Source organism: Apteryx rowi, unplaced genomic scaffold (assembly GCF_003343035.1).
Source record: "Apteryx rowi isolate R43461 unplaced genomic scaffold, aptRow1 scaffold_38, whole genome shotgun sequence".
Classification (NCBI taxonomy): Eukaryota; Metazoa; Chordata; class Aves; order Apterygiformes; family Apterygidae; genus Apteryx; species Apteryx rowi.
In genome coordinates, this window is record NW_020450307.1 from 3,899,598 (window position 1) to 3,917,187 (window position 17,590).

The window sequence follows — 17,590 nt, forward strand, 5'->3', positions numbered from 1 at the left end:
AAAGTGGCAGGGAGAATGCAGGAAGGGTGGCAAGACTGCCTCTTTCAGTAGTAGGACTAGCCTGTGCCAGCTAGAAGAGATCATGAAACTACAGCCCTGCTTAGGGGCTTAAACTAAAGTGACTCCTGAGGGACACCAGACTCCTAACTGGGAACTAACACAGAGGGCAGAGGGCTTTATGCACTGCTACACTTGGTTCTGCAAGGGTCAAACAGCTTTACAGTTTGTTGGTGTTGCCTTCTCTTACCAAGCCAAAGCACAGAAGCACAGGAGAGCTGAACTGGTARGGGCCAATGCAGAACTGCTCCCTGCACTGTTTAACTAGCAGTCTGTTGACTATGGTTGAAATCCTCTACAGACTTTCCCACGGAACAGGGTTGCTCTCTCACAGTGGGTCTTTCTTAAATTCCATCAGCAGACAGGAGCCCAATGCTATTTCCAGTTATATTAGTGTAATCACCTAGAAGTCAGTGTGGCTGAGCAGAATTTGAATCCCAGCACCTTTAATCTCAATACTAAACTTGTCATCTTTGTCCTCTGTCTGTCTACTCTTCATTGTCTTCACCCCATTCTACTGTTTAGGCAAAAATACCATTACCCAAGATGTTGATTCATCTTTCTGACAATCCTGGCATTTATCTGGCATGCATTAGCAGAGCTTCTGCTAGTCATTAGTCTGTGTRCCCTCATCATAGCCTCTCAAAGGGGGGAAAGCATTTGAAATGCTTTTTGCAGATATAGAAACTGGGGCATAAAGGTACAATGGTCCAGATCCATAAAGCATGCTTTGCCAGGAGTAAGGCATTAACCCAAATACATGTGGCTAAGAGCACAAGAAAGGCAGAGGACACTGAGCCCAAGTCTTCTGAACTCAACTTTCTCTTTTGTCATCTGTCTCTCCAATGCGCTTTCATGTTTTTTTCATCCTTGTGCATCAAAAAAAAAGTGTAAATGCTCTGGAGCTTGGTGTGTTCATCCCCTGCATTCAGGACAGGGTTTTATATTTGGATTTTGTAGGGCTGAAATAGAAGCAGGAATGTCTTCTAGACCAGTGCTCTAGCAATAAAATTAAAGAACAATTTTTTCCAACTCATTTTTTGGTACATTTTCCCTTCTTTTTAACTTGTTCCAGTTGTACATACAGTCCTGGCCGCATGCCTGGAGTAAGCATTGACAACTGCTTCATAGCTGAGATTCTCAGACATGGATGAGCCAAGATAYGCATGCACACATACACACACAAAAGGAAGACAGCAGCAGGCCACCAAAAATAACTAAGCTAGTCGTACAGCTGTCAGAGTGGGCTCAAGATGCTGCAGTCACTCCAAAGCCATTTCCTGGAAGGGCACTCACACTGCTGTGCAGCTAGGGGAAGAGGGTGCTCTCCAAAGACGCGGAGGAGGGAGGGTTTAAGTTTGTTTCCCCATGTGCATGCAGCTGGTGGTAGTGAAATACTATCTTTTACAACCTCTGACTCACACATAGCGGGGAGCTCACCCCTGCTGAACAAGGTGGGTTGCATGGGAAGGGTTATACTAAGTCAGCTGGGGATTTGGCAGCTCTGGGAAGGGTTCTTCTGCATATTAGTTGGCTAAGACAAGAACAATCCCAGAAGTGCCACTTTTGGCAGAGACCAGGGATCCAGAGGAARCTGCAGGGCTGGTGTGGTGGAGCTCATAGACAGCATTCTGCATCCAGAGCTTTCTGGCTGGGACAGCTTCCTCATACCTGGGCTGCATGCACCCCTTGGCCCAGCCCCACCAGTGCAGGTGTGATATTATCCCTGGGAACGGAGGGGTAACTTCTGGGGGGTTCACATGCTCCTTAGCAGAAAGGCCTTATATTTTCAGAGGGAGGTTCAGCAGCTTCAAAGAATTAGGACTCAGTTTTCTCTGCTTTGACATAAACACACCTTTTCTYTGATGATCACACTGATTGTTCAGTCTCCCCCCTTCACCACCAATCCTGTACAGCTGTTTGTTTCCAAATACTAACAGTCCTARGAGAGCTGGGTATGTAGTACCTCTTTTCCCTGTCATTTTCCACTAGCAGGCAGCTCTTCCTACTTGCTTCATGAAGTAATTAAATGGACTTGATGCAGCTTCTTCTCCAACTGCACTTTGAGTTCCAAAAAGTAAGCTTCATGCCTAATACACTGTGACAGGGGCATCGTGGTATAAARGTGGGTCACTCCAGCACTGACACTCTGAAGCTTCCTTCACTTYAAAGTATTTGTATCTTGTACAGAGTTACAGACCTAAAAACTGTGGGTCTGGCATGGAGCCATCAACATGAAGCACCTTCCTCTTCTACAAGCTCTATGCCATGCCTAGATGTTTTGGGATGGAAAAAGGTCAGGAGAACAGCCCTTGTCTGGGCATTTCCTTCCTTTCATCTTATTATAGCATTAATATAGTCTGCGTTGTCCTTAAACACAGACCTGCAAATACCCACCAAATCTGCTCCTAGGGTCAACTCCAACAAAGCAGTCCTTTTGTTTTGATTCACTCACAGTCTTCATTGTGTCCTAATGACACAAATCTGTAATGCCAACCTCTAGAGTGTATTCCCCATCTGTGGCAAGAAGGCTACACATGCAAGCAGTTCACACCCAAAGTCCCAAGTATGAGAGCTCCTCAGGACCCTGTCTGTCCCCACTACACCATCCTGTGCAATCCAGAAAGAAGARCAAGTCCTACGCGATGCAGAACTTCGTGAGTTCTCCTCTTCCTTTGGGAAAGGGGTCTCTAATCTCACCMCTCTACTTATTGGTTGCACACCTCTGACCTGAAACAAGCCAAAAGACACCCATGCAAAATGGTATGTACCCTTTCACTAAATGGCATCCCCTCTGCAAACCTGTGGAAATCCCATTTGCTAGTGTACATGATGCATTATCACTGACCATTGTGAGTATCAGTGAGCTGTAACAGACTCACAACTCATTCCATTCAATATATTAAAGACAGAAGAACCTTTGCAATAGACAACGTTTCCCAGCCCTTTGCTGCTCTCTTGGCTACCCAGTACACAGGGACTGGGATCGGTGAGTCCCTTCAACGACCCCACCTTTGTGTAGCGTCAAGCAAGCCAAACACAAGAGACCATTAATCAGTGCCTGGAGGGAGAGGTGGCCATCAGCACACAAAGAGACAAGAGGAAGTGGCATCTTACCATGTGATAGTTAATCATTTCCTGCAGACTGTCTCCAAATTTGTCGAGGCACTCCTGTAAAAAAAGTCAAAGAGAACTGGCAGTGAATAGGAGCAGCTGTCCTTTATCCCCAGGGGTTCAAGGACATGACAGAGACACTCTCATTAAAACACTGAAGAGCCACTCTGTCATTTGGCAAGCAGGCATTCAATAAATATCTGGCATTGAAGCCATAGGCTCCCTGTCCTTTCCAGTTTAGTGCTGAAATCAACGTGCCCAGTTGTTTCTTCTGCAGATTGGTTATCCATGTTTCCTAAATAACTGGTGCTCACTGACCTAGATTCCAACAACCTTGACAGCACTGTGGCTTCTTAAAAGCCCAGTTCTCCCTGCAAATGAGGAATCTCACTCTGATTTTTCAGCATTGCATTATCAGATGCAATATATTCTCCTCAAAGTAAAATCTCCCATTAAATGGCCCCTTAAATAGTACAAAGTACTAGGACATATTATCTGTACACAGCATCAGGATGGTTATCACTCCCGTATCCATCAGTGTCCCATACTTCACCTCACAGGATGACTTACAGAAATCATTTCATCCTTCTTGCACTGCTGTGACAAATCACGGACTCCGCTGACAAAGTGCTTGTTGGTGGTGATGTAGGCTTTGCCTGCTTCAATCATCCCACTGCATAGCTTCACCAGCTGCACAAGGAGAGAGGTGTGAGCAGAGAGGCAGCTGACCACATCAAACTGACTTGCAACCACAGTGGATTTAATCTGCACCCATACCAGACTCCAAGACCTTTAGAGTAGGATGCCAGGTGCRTTCCTGGTGTGGCTACACTAACAACCCTTACTGCACATGGCAGAAACAGGGACACAAACCTCACTTCCAGAGTAAGTYGTGCTCTCAGCGTTTCATTTGTCACTTAAGAAACCAGTTCCAGGCTATCTCCTGAGAACAGATGAATCAGAGTAGTCCATCTTTTCCAGTGGGTTTCTATCATCCATTCCATCCTTAGCCCACAGGACTGCAATAAAAGAAATCTAATCATACAGTTTCATGGGGGAGGGRTTAAACTCCTTGGTGCTGGGCAGAAGTGATAAGCTGTCTGGAAGAAGCTGTCTGCTGGGAGTATGTTGGTCTTTGGGACTGCCAGCAGAAATCTCTGAGCCCAGCTGACTTTTCAGGTTACTTGTGGAGACCAGTCTTGCACTTCTGTTGGAATGAAGGGGAGCCAGCACTCAGCAGCCTGTTATTTTTATATCACGTTTTTCTGAAACAAATGACCGGGACTACTTAAGCCATGTCTGCTGCATGCAGTCAGTGAATGTCTGTTTTCCCTGGCATGCTGGTTAAACCATCAAGACTGTAACTAACTATGAATCACTTGCCACAATTCTGCAGCCCAAGAAAATTATGCTGGTGCGAGATATATCTCTGGACTGCCTGTGACTTGGTATAGTCTTTCCTTAGGACCTGGAAGGAGTTTTGTTCTGAGGAATGTGTCAGCAACTTTAAGGAAACTACACATGCTCTGATTCTAATCATCACCCTTGCTACAACTTTAATGAAGTTACTTGGAACTTGCAGCAAAATGAGGCCAGCTTCCTCACTTTGGAAGTAGCCTCCTGCAGCATGGGCATACACTTGTGCAGAGCCTTTAGAAGCTTTTGATAATTTAACAACTGCAGGGAACATTCCCAGACTTTCTAGCCACAGCAAATTACCTCAGCATGCCTGGAACTGGCTATAAAGACTGGATCTTTAACTTGCATGCTAGTCAGAATTCCTGGCCATTTGCCTATCTCTCTTCAGTCAAAACTCCTTGTAAAGGGGTTAAGTTAAACAACTTAAGATAAATCCATAAACCACAGGCCAAGAGACCTGCAACAAGGGCTGGCCACTGAACACCATTTTATATATATTTTTTGAAAGTCATCACTGTTCCAAGCTTTTTAACTAACTGAAAAATTTTTGAAGCTGACAAGAAACAGCACTTGGAACTGAAGTCTTTCATTCTCAAAAAMCAGGAGCTTTTTAGAGATATTAATCTCACTAATGAAAAATGGCTTTAGAAATCTAAATCTGTCAAACAGCCTCACCTACAGGCTGGGGATGTCTCTTCCCTAACTATCTTAGAGAAGGGATAAAGAAAGGCAGGGTAACAGGAACTCTGTCCATACTCCAAGCTGTATGACATTGCTAGCTTAATGTCAAAACCCCACTGAAGCATGGTGTACTCGTTTGGGCTTGGTGCTCTGTTTATGTAGCCACAAGGCTTTGGGGTCTGTGCTGAATCACATTCTATAGGCTTGCACTGCGGAACAAGCTTGCCGGCCTCTGCCTGCAAATCTGTAAGAATATATTTGAGGATATCTGAATGTATAAATATATATATAATCACACATGGCATACCTGTATATATACAGTATATACAGTCCTCAGTCTTTCACATTCACATTCTCTCCTGTACATTCAGTTTGGCAGAACAGCACTGGGTGCTAGCAGGCTTGTACTATCCCATCCAACCCCAGAGAAGGAAAGCAAACAGATGCAGCTTCTGTCACATCTGGAGCCCAGACAGACATGAAACACTTTGGATAGATCCTCTGGAAAGGAAATCCAGCCTATTCTGCAACGTGGCAGTTTCTAGCATACCTCTGTGCACACACTTGAGGCCAAGGCTGTGTTATTAGTAGCTGAAGGCCATTCAGCACTAGCACACCCAGAAATCATGTTCCCTAGMTCTGGAAAAACTGCTGAAACATTAAGAGAGACTGGACACCATTGGTAGGAAGTGGGTCTTTGACAGCTRGAGGCAAACCTGAGGTTACTCAAGCTGAGAGAAGGAAGCACCCATTTCTGAATATTATGAGAAATCTCTGTTTCTGCCTTTAGCTGCATAAAGCAATTAAATYCCAAACTTACCAAACCACAGGAAGTTCAGAAAGTTCAATAACAAATATTAAGAGTCACATTTTTGATACCTCCTTGCACTGAACAGCATCCTATTCCCTTAGCCTCCCACAGGGAGGAAAGATGGTTTTGCAGATGTAGGACAGGACAGAGTGAAGGAAATCTCTTTGAAACAGTAATCAAAAACAGACTTCTGGCGTTCTCCTGGGTGAATCTTTAAAACTGCCCTTTACCTCCATTTTAAACAGGTGTTAAAGGGTAAATCATTTATAAACTAAGTGTTCAAAGAAACTGAAAAAAGACAGAGAAATACAATCAGTCCTTGCCAGTTTGCTGCCTTTTAAGAACTAGTCATGCCAGCCATTTCAGTACCACTGAACATTTACACTAAACTCTAGAAAGCCTACCCTGGGGATATGCCARGCTGGTACACAGAAGAGGCCTTGGGCTATTCGAGGCTGACTTACTACGAATGGGGGTGATTGAATCTTGTCTAAAGCTGCCCTCACAGAAACTAATTTGAACTTCAGTGGATCTTCAGATGCAAACTCCAGCCTCACTTGCCCTGATTCCAGGCTCAATGAGCCTTTTGCTGACTGTGACTGTGACTGCCTCTGCAGCAGACAGGGGAATGATACAAACAAACAGAATGAGATGTCTGCCCACTTTGCACTACCAGAACCTCACCCCATAACTGTCATCTGGGGAAGACCAAAATTACATGAGACTATTTCTTTAATGTAGTCCTCACCCAAAGGAGCTCATATTAATTTGTTCCTGTAGCTCTCCTATTGCAAGCAACAAAGCAYTAAACAATAACAAAGCTGAGAGCCCTGAACAGCTCTTGCACTTCCAGTCTGTTGTCCTCAGTCTAACTACAGAGGGCACTAACAGCAGTAGTGCTAAAATCACAGAACTACATAAAATCATAGAATCACAGAGGTTGGAAGGGATCTCTGGAGATCATCTGGTCCAAACCCCCTGCTCAAGCAGCGTTAGCTAGAGCAAGCTTTTCCCCATGCTGTGTCTTAGAGTCTCAGGCCTGTCCATAGATGCCAGGGATAACCCAAATCCCTTTGCAGCTTTCATCAGTGAGGCTAGTTAGCTTGTGTAGATGCCTGTTTCTAGCAGCTGAGTAGTAAGTAGGTTTTATAGGGCACAGGTTTGCCTAGGGCTTGCGACTTCAACAAAGCCCATTTCTCCATCAGATACAGAATTTTATCCCCTGCTAACTTTGGGGAATCTCACAGCTAAAAAGCCAGCAGCTCTTCTGGCTCCTCCTCTGCGTTTCTGTCTGTTCTAGTTTAGAAATAACTGGGCCAATGTCTCAGACATCAGGAGGAGCGGGGGAGGAAAAGCCACCTTCTTCTGACTTAGCTCCAAGCCTGTTTCAGCACTCCCTGCCCTGTTGCTCCCTCATCCTTCACTTGGTCTCAGATACACAACAAATGCTCTTTGCCCAGCTCCCTGTAACATCTATACAATCCTTTGCAGTCTGTTTGCACACAGATTATGACTGTGTTTCTCACCTTAAAGGCCAATACCAGCATCCAGAAGATGAACACTGAGCACATCCCACTTCTAGCGGAACTCTGTAATTAACATTTCAGTCCAGTACTCTTTTGTTATCCAGCAGCATACATTATAGGCCATAATTATAGATGTACAACTGCACAGCAACAAGCCAGCATAGGGACACAATGGGATAGGAAAGGAGGCAAGCGAAGGAGGGTCACAAGGGCAGGAAGTCAGAATGGCATTTCAGAGGTCAGGATTAAGGTCTAATCATATCCTGCAAAGCACAGTGATACTGTAATAAAATCAAGGGTGTGGCTGTACAGTAATAGTTCCCATGTCTGCACAGTCTGTCATCCAAGAGCCCCAGAATTATCTGTTAACACTCACTAAACCAGACAGACACCAGCATGACATAACTTTTGTTCCTTGTGAAGAGCAAGTGGTGAAGAGAAGGCCAATCTACTAATAAGTACAGAACCCCAAAAGCTGAACTACTGACCTGCTCTCTGCTCACTGGATTACATACCATCCCGGAATGGGGCATTATTTGGGGTGATAAACTACCAACCAGACGTAAAGAATCACCAGCATACACGCAAAATGGCCGAACTGATTCATGAGAAGATATTCCAGGGTTATATTACAGCTGTGGCACACAGTCTGGCTGAACATCAGACAGGAACCACCATCATCAGTCTGAATCTGGCCCTTTATCTCCTCRCAAGTGTTCTCTTATATCCCTGGGCAGGACACAGTGGTGCTTGTGCTGTGTGGACACCTAACAGCTCCTAGCCCACACAGCTTAATATCACAGGCAAGATGTGTGGAGTAGGGAAATGGACAATATTGAAATAACTTGCCCCAACAGGAGAAGCAGAGTGTTAGTCACCGAGATCCTGGACCAGAACAAGAAGGCCATCTTCCAGCATTAGGAGCACAAGCCTGGACCTCTAATCCTAACTTCTCCAGCTATCACAAAAGAGCCCTGACAGGTGCCTGTCAGTAGAGGGAGACATGGCCCTGTGTACAAGCCCAATTTATTATAATTATATATATAATTTCTTGATAGCCTGAGATGGGGTCCGTGTTCAGAGGAGGCTGGTGGAGCCACATCCTAAGCAGTAATGCATATGTCTCTCTCCAAACTGATGCCGTAGGCTGCTCCATCTTACCTTGTCAAGCTTTGCTTCTATCTCCACCACATCTGTTTCCACTTCATCAATGGTTGCCCTGCAATGAGAACAGCGAAAAGAAATAATTGATTGCTTAAGATGACTGGGAGAGAAGCCAAAAAGTCCCAGAAAAGTAAAGATTGGAGGAATTAAGGCATGTGTGTCAGTGGGGGATGSGAGGAGGGATTTGCACTTCCCACTTTGGCATTTCCTGCTGCCAGGTAAGCTCAGGATCTACTTCTAGGGAGAAGGATCCCACCTCATCTGGAATGAATTCCCCAGGGCTCACAAAGGAGATTGAAATTCTGCTATCTTCTGCCAGTGTCACGGAGTAATCTAGGTGTGTAGTGATAGTCATACACAGCAAGCTCATTTCGTGGCCTTGTTCTGATTCTGCAGGCATTGCTGTTAATTGCTGGCAAATGCTAAGTGACACAGAAACAACCATGGTTACACYTTAGCCATCCCTTCACAGCAGGCACAAATATGCTTGCTTCAATACCACAAAAACTGATTTTCTAGGCTATAATTGTGCCTGAAGTGCAGCCACACAGTGAATTATGTCCTTTGAAGATTAGGAGCCATCATTCAAGTAGAAAGACATCTTGGTCTTGTTGTCATTGAACATCATAAGTCTCTTTCACATGGGGCTTTGGCTGCATATGAATAAATCTGTTTCATGATTATCAGATCTATTTTCTTTCCACATCACTGGACAGATATGACAGTAAGAGGCTAGTGGGATACAGCTGCAAAGRTCACCAGGCCTCCCTCACAAAGTGAAACATTAACATGATATCAGCCATTTGCAAGAGGCATTCCCAGACTGAGACATGTGGTATGAAATGACTTTCTTTGAGGCCAGTGTCCAACAGCAAGCGCTGTAAACCCAAGAGTGTTCTCTTGAGCATTGCTCACTGCTATAGCATGTCCCTGCTTGGACAATTGGTCCTTTAACCAAGCACCTAAAAATGTTGTAAACCTCATGGCACCCTTATCCACCAAGGATATGTAATTCAAATTACATAGCAAGTAGCCGCTTAAGTTTATGGGCTTGTGATGTAAAAGGTTGGTTCCTGAAATGTTACACTCAAGTTTTAAAAAATTCCAGCACTGAATACATGTGCTAGATAAAAGAAGAGTAGGGGAGAGATGTGACTTAGAGCCACATGAACCAATACTATTCTAAGCATTCTTCCACGGTATATATGCACAGGCGGGTGCAGTCCCCATCTGCAAACTATGATATGGCCAACATTTGCTACAGTCTGGAGTAATCCAGGTAGAATAAGGAGGAGAGAATCTGTTGCCACACAGTATTGGAGTAAAACAGAAGACCAAGCGTTGTCAGGCCTGTCCCTAGCATCCAGGACATCATCAGCTTCAGCCAAACATTGCAGGAGACAGCAGCTCTTCTACACATGCACACTCTCCAAAGAAAGTTTCATGGGGGCTAAGAACAGCTAGCTGACTGGGACATCTTGCATAGTATGCACATTAGTTAATGACAACAAAGGCCAGATGATGTCATACAATGACAGGAACTCTCCTCCCTGCATGCCATGGCTGGTCTTTCTACTTATCTCTATTTCAAGCGGGTGGCACATAACTGAGCACAAGCTAGAGCAGAACAAAGCCCCTTCTGACACCAGTGAATTCCAAGAAGTTGGAGCTGGTAGGAGAAGTAGGATATACCGCTGTCCCACTCTGCAAACAGGGAACTGAAGGCTGGAAAGGCTAAATAATACATGAAGCATCACACAAAAAATCAGTGATGGATTAGCACCCTTCCCCAGGGGACCATCATTCTTGACTGTTAACTTTGCTGGAGGCAACGTAAATGAAATAAGTTCTGCTCTGCTGGCCCCCCTGGTTATTTTGGCTTTGACAATGTGCAATAAAGCAGCTTTTACATCTCAGATCAGATTAAGACTTGTATTGAGGATTAAGAATCCTCTCCTGAGTGTCCTGTTGAAGAGAATTCCCCCTAGGGAGTTGACTTTCCAAGTCTTAGGCAGTTTGGAAACCTCCAGACCCTTTTGGCTGCCTCTTGCAGCTAGCATGTGAACAGACACTTAGAAGTGATGAAGTTGCTTTGAAAGAGGAACACCTAGGACTACAGGGTCTCTGGGACAGGATTGTCTCTTCTCAGGACTACACACCACTTGGCCCAGTAGTGCCCTGTTTCACCCCTGGGCCTCTGGTGGTACATCAGTATAAAGAGATTAATCCTTTGTTTGCTCAYGACTTAATGACCTGCAGGGGGAAGATCATTTCTGCCACCCCAGACTTCAGATGCTTTTACTGGCCTCCAGACAGACACTCACAAAACAGGAGCACTGGATACCTAGGCCATTTAACGTATCCTCCTAGTAGTGGAGACAACAACACTTCAAAAAATGTTTGCACAAAGTTCTTAATTGCCTGGAGGTGCTCATTGGGAGTTTCCAGTCACACAACCTAACCCATGGCTGGTTGTGTTTGCCTGGTTCGCATGTACTGCAAGAGGATTGAATCACCTGGTTCCTCATGTGCCGAGAGACGCTGCGTCAGCCTCAGGCAAAGYTGGTTCAGTGCAAAGGCCTCCACGCACTGGCCCCATCCCACCTTGCTGGATGCTGAGGTGCAGCAGACAAGGACTGGCAGAGCTGTCCAGTGTCTCCAGTCAGGAACCTGCACCTAACACCCCATCACTACTTCAGAGAGATTAAATGAAGCCCTGAATCTGACTGGCCTCAAAGGCTGGAGATTTGGTATCCCAAGCCACACGCAGAGCCTGGATAGGCTCTTCTGGCTTTAATGCCAAARAAAGGCTGTGAGAAACACCATCTGCCACACCAAAGCCAGCTCACGACCAGCCCAGGTGCCTCAAGGTCCTGGGTGCACCTGCCTCGCTGTGCACGCTCCCACCAGAGGTGCTGGCACGGAGGCTGCAGCGGGCYGCAGGAGCAGGCCCCGGAGCCGCCTGGGCACATGCCCCTCTCCTTGGCGCCAGACCTCTCCTGAGCTCGCCCCAAAGGCCGCCCCCTGCTGCCGAGGAGGGAGAGCCTCGCCGCGCCGCAACCTGCCCGGCACCCCCGCTCCACAGCGGAGCTACGGGGCGCGGGGCCACGGATGGCGCGGCGTGCGGCAGCATGGCTCCCCCGCCTCTGCCACAGCACGGCCCTGACCGCCGAGAACCTGCCTCCCCGCCGCGGCATGAGGCTCCCTCACTCCCCAAAACGAGGCAGGGAGCGCAGCCAAAGCCTCGGTCCGGAGAGCGGCACTGCCTCTGCGCAGCTGAGGGTCTGGCCACTGTTTGCTGTGAGCAGGCTGCTCAGCTCAGCTGTTTCTACACCAGATTTTTCATCTGCTGCATATGGTCTCTTGCAAATTGCTGTAAATACAGTTTTCATAAACAGCCTTCTCATAGCTGTTCAGCCTCAAAGGATGTGTTTTTTAAGAATTAAGGAGTCTATTTACTCTTGCCTAATAACTGTCTTGTTGAATCTAAATTGGTTGCCTATTTGAGAACTGTGACATAACGGCTGTAACCCTCCTTCAGAGCTTACCGTTCTCCCCTTCCCCYGCTCTCTGGTCCCCCAGCTGATATCATTTACAAGCAGGAGAGTGTCTCATCCATTAATGTCCCTTTCCATTAAAAATTCTTGTTAGCTTGTGGTTTGACAACATTATTCCTGGACATAGAGGGCAGAGGGGGGATGCTGACTGTATATGGGCTGTGTTACTCCACTGCAGTCACTTAATTCTCTCTCTACAATATTCGACCCAGTGTCTGCTCTTCTTTCCTCATCTGGTTTCTTTTAGCAAGGGAGTGTGAAGGAGAAGAGGGGAGGGAGGTCTCTTGTTCCTAAATGAGCTACAACATACTTCAGCTCTGCAAACAGTAAGAAACATCAAAATCCTATCAGTGCTGTGTGAGGAAAGGACATGGCTCTGCTCCTTTCATCCAAGAGCTCTTGATTCCATCTCAGCAAACAATGCTCCCTACATCTTAACATAAGTCTAACATCAAATCCAGAGGAAATGCCCCAGGTTATTAATCACCATTATATATCATAGAAGACAGCATGCAATCTGATTTCATTCGAAAATACTGGATTCAAGAAAATACAACTACTGTCTACATATGGCTCCTCTATTTCCTGCCATACAGGGAAAAATAGATACCCTTACACAGGGTACCCTACCTGCTGAGCACTTTAAATKAAGTTTTACACCTCTGTCTCCCTGTGTCCTCAATAACTAGACAGCCCTTTCCCTGCCATGACACCCATTGTAAGAGATAGTCAGGCCAGAAGTTCAGACTTTGCTTTTCCCAGCAAAGAATACTTTTGTGCAGTGGCCCAAGGCCTGACTTTTCTCTAGTTGCAGAGTTCTCAGTCCCCATTGTGTAAAGGGAGGAAATTAGTTGTTGCAGGTTAACAAGCAAGTGTACTTTTCTATGATACCAACAGAAACACCAAGTATAGTGTATCTATTTCCTTTTTTACACTTTTGTTTTTTAAGAACAGGCTCTATCTTGAGATGACAGTGTAATTGCAGCCTTTGCTTTCCACAAATACTTCTCTGTTCTGCCACAGTCACTCAGGGAAAAAGGAAATGCAGTGTGGACATTTTAGAAAATCACTAAAGCAGCTCAACCTCCAGTGCTCAGCATTGCCATTAATGTCTTTCAAGGTCTCTGGCCTGACTCAGAGCCTCCTAAGCTGCATTGCTATTGATAGATGGTGGTAGGCTAAGGTCCTACTAGCCCACTAGGAAAAGATCTATTGCACTTTCTGTTTTCCTGTCTGCTCACTCTAGCCAAACAACCAAAAGGGATTTTGCAAACTCTAACAGAAGAGTTGGACAGATGATTTATGGGCTGAAAGATTGCAGACTGATGCCATTAATGAATGAAGTCCTCTGCTTAAGCATAGCAGAAATGTCARACTCCCTTCCTTCGTGGTGTTGCGGTGCTCACCTGACTTGACACTCCTCTCTTCTACTTCCTGACTGTCTTTTGTACAATTGGTACTCATGCCACTGGGCAGCAAGGGACTGGCCCACAGAAAAATTACAATAARATCTTTCTGTAAAGCCTTTTAAACAGTCCAGAAAAGCGTATTTTAGTGTGTGAATTTAACAAAGGTCATCTTGTTGGCTCATAAATAACATTTGATTGGATATTAGTGTTTTGAAATTTCTTTGCTTTTCAGTCCTGAAGAAGAGTTCCTTTGAACAACACCTCAGTCAACAGGCAGGTTTCTAATGATTGCTATCAACTATCTCTAATTCCAGAAAGAGATAAATAACCAAATGCCTGCTCCAGTTAAAGAGAATTCAAGATGTCAGGATGACCATCTTCAGCACAAACTGCACCCATAAGAGTATTTCAGGGCTTTGCAGTATTCTCAGCATTTCTCATAAGCTTAAAAAGTACTAACACCACAAAAGGGAATGGGTGGCTTCCAGAAGACTGGGTGTTCTGTGAGTGTCCTGAAAGACAGAGTCACTGGGCTGCTGGTTACTGCAGTGCCAGCACAACTACATTACTTTGTCTTTCTGCAGCAGTGGCAGAAAAGCACCATCATGAAGATTTCAGTCTTCTGTGCCATGGCAACAACAGCCCAGAAACTCTTTCTAGCAGCCTGAAAAAGTAAGTGCTTGGTAGTCCTTTCTTCTTTGCTTTTCCCTAACACTTCTTCCAACCTTAAGCAGTTCCCTGGGAGTGGCCTCTAGAATCCAAGTAGAAATCTAAACACCCTCACCCCCCCATCAGCTGGACTGAAAATGAAATCCTGGTGACTCATTATGAAAGTACAGACTCCCTAGTCCCCTCAAGATGCCCAGGGCTCTGGCCACGATCGATCTGCTACCAGCTCTTTGAAAACACAGCCAAAAAAGAAGCTTCTTTCTCTCTAATTATGTGGTGCTAAAGTTTTATTACAACACATGGCTTCCCCATAGGAATGGCAGCCTGTCTGTGCCAGTGGCAAAGCTTTTGAAGGAAACAAAATAATTGAAGAGCTTCTTTCAGGCAATTTTTTTCACTTTCAGCTATTTTTATTCTCTGCGTTCACAAGCCATGCATTGCCCRGATTCAATTTTTCCACTTGGTTTCTTCCTGCTTCCAAGAGCTGAAAAAAGAGCTCGGATTTTTGGGGTTGCTTTTCTTTCCAGGAAAGCAGCAGTAACCGTTGTTTAAACTGAAGCCATCAGCTAGAGGCTAGTGTAGCAAGGCAGTCTAGAAGTTTGTTTCCTGCTAGAAGGTGGAAAGAGCATCTGTAATTTACTCCCTATCTTTATCATAATCTAAGAAAAGGAGTTGATATACGTGGACTGTGTGTGGAGGAGGAAGACATTTTGGACTGGGAATCCACTGAGCTATGAACACATGTGACTATGGCTAGGGAAGCATGAGGCTCAGACATTATATTTGGTGTAAGGAGTTGATATTAAAGGTTTCAAGTGTTTGATTTTGAGGATAGCGACCTCAGGGGCCTATTCAGTTCCAGATACATTCCAGCAAACAAGGGTGAACATTTAGCCATCCTTTCTAGTTACGTGGTTCTTTAATATCTGACTGAAATCCTTGCAGAGATAGGTTATGAGGCAGTTATGTGGTTAGGTGTACTGCAGCCAGATATTCATCTTGGATAAGCTGTAAGTGTAAGAAAAAGGGACCTCAGTCCTTGAACAAGTGCCTAACTCCTGCCCTGCAGTGTCTTCTCCTATAGGCCTGGTCTCCTTAGCCAGGGTTTTTTCCTCTTTGCACTCATTAGGTAGCTCTGGCCCTCTGCCTCTTAGAAAGCATTCTAAGTTCCTTAAGGGCTAGGAGATGGTTGAAGCAGAGCAGCAGTGTACAAAAACAGAAGCAGTCCAAGCCTCCCCCTTCTCCTCCTCCCTGACCAAATAATCTCACTCCAGGGCTGGCCATGTCAATGGAGAAACCAGGGAGCAGAATCTTCTAGAAGTAACAGGGGATGACTCTATCCCTTGCTCACAGAGCTCACCACTGTCCCTCCACAGGATGGTGTGCATTAATGCCAGACAACTTCATTATGATCTCTGCTATTTCAGTACATTGCAAACGAGCCAGTAATGAGCTAAAGCAACGTTAACTGAGATCCTTTTTGACAGGGGCTGCTTCATACAGCCAAGACAGCCCCAGCACATTGCTCCAGAGAGGGAGAAAACTTGAGGAAAGAGACTGGGCCAGATTCTTTAACACCTGAATTTCCATCCATCAGGGGCACAACGTGCCTCGGTCATCCCTCTGCTTTTGAGGTTCAGAATGGCCTTATTCTGCACACAGCTGGAGTGCCAGAGTCTGTTGGTTGCGCTTCCCTAGAGAAATTATAGGATTCACTCTGATTGCTTACAGAAGAACATTCTAAATTCTCTGCCAATTTCATTTCTGAACTTAAATTCTCCCACTGCTCTACCACTATGTCATACACAAAAGACAAAACTCCTTCAGTCATACAAGCAAGCTTATAACCTGGAATAATTCTAAGGGGATGAGTAATATCACTTCAGCATTCTTTCACTGCTGAGCTCTAGTGGTCCATCCCAAAAGAATGCAAAAGTGAGATAAACAGGCAGGGCAAGTGGCACATATGATCCATACTGAATCTATGTGCTTGCCATGTCCATAGCATGTCTGACTTCTGACACAGCCAGACAACCACAGACATAGGCAACAGCTGCAGTGTGTACACAAGATACTCAGCAGTTAGGGCTCACACACTTACCCAGTTGGAGGCATCCGGCCAGGAAACCAAGTGATCTTGACAAGAAAGAATTGAGTCACTTCACCCATACCCAAAAATACAAGGTCCCAGTTACTGGGTAGCTAAAAGCTGTGTAGTCATCTCCTGGCTGGCTGCCCTTCCTGCTTCCTGATGCCGTGCTCTTCCTCCTAATGCTTTTCCAGGCCTCAGGCTATTCCCATCACGAGAGAAGAGAAAACAATCCACAAGCTCAGCTGCTAGTTGTTCAGTGCAAAGCAGAGCCCCTTCCAACTGAGGAGAAGGTGCTTGAGTTTCCTTGCTCAGAGAAATCAGCAATTCCCCAGAATCCAGAGGGTTTTGCATTATAAATTTTTCCTTGTGCTTTAAGGAAGCCACTCAGAGGCATGGCCTGTATGTGACAAAAATCTTCCCAGAAGCATTTTTATATTCCAGGGGGACAGAAATAGTAAGCTATGCTGCYATCAGGCAACAGGGCCTGTGGCAAGAACCCATCTGCCTTTCCCCTCTTCTGACCTGGTTCTGTAGCCTTTCACTAGACAGTCCTAGGCAAACACCAAGTGAATAATTGCCCACATCCAAAAAATGAACTAAGCATGAGAGTCCCATTGGCAGATCAATGCAGAAACCAAGGCACTGGCACCACTATAAACTGAGGCTGAGTGTAATTGTGTGGGTGCCTAGAATGGGATTTTTCAAGCACTGCTTGGAGTGGAGTTGCAAGGACAAAGCTGGCAGAGGGTGAGGGACAAAACAGGAGGGGAAATGGCATCCTGACTGAGGAGCACTGGCTGTGATGGGTGAACCATAAGGACCCTTTTTTTTTAGTTAAATTACCATTAGTCACCATTTGCTTCTGATTATCCTGAGTAATACTCTTACAGCATGGGGTGGTTTATGATGACTGGAGCAATAAGCAGGCTTAAGAAAGCTATCAATAGCTGCCACATAAGTAATCTCTTAGCCTTGACTTCCCTATGGCTAAGTTCATCAACATTTGTTTCAGAGTGCCATTGTGGGTAGTCAGTGATTAATTCATGTTTGGAAAGGTCTGGAGGATCCTCAGGTGACAAGGCGACGACAGC

The 17,590-nt window shown here is 45.4% G+C and overlaps 1 protein-coding gene across 1 annotated transcript in view; it reads right to left on the reverse strand.

Moving 5' to 3' along the window:
• The window catches only part of ACAP3 (ArfGAP with coiled-coil, ankyrin repeat and PH domains 3), a 73,336-nt gene extending 56,746 nt beyond the window's left edge, over nucleotides 1–16,590 (reverse strand). The window contains exons 1-4 of the mRNA XM_026074143.1: nucleotides 16,509–16,590; nucleotides 8,770–8,827; nucleotides 3,742–3,861; nucleotides 3,175–3,228 (exon numbers count right to left, since the gene is read on the reverse strand). Coding sequence (XP_025929928.1) covers nucleotides 3,175–3,228; nucleotides 3,742–3,861; nucleotides 8,770–8,827; nucleotides 16,509–16,576 — 300 coding nt within the window. The 5' untranslated portion in view covers nucleotides 16,577–16,590. The remainder of the gene's footprint in view (nucleotides 1–3,174; nucleotides 3,229–3,741; nucleotides 3,862–8,769; nucleotides 8,828–16,508) is intronic.
• Between the last annotated feature and the right edge of the window lie 1,000 nt (nucleotides 16,591–17,590).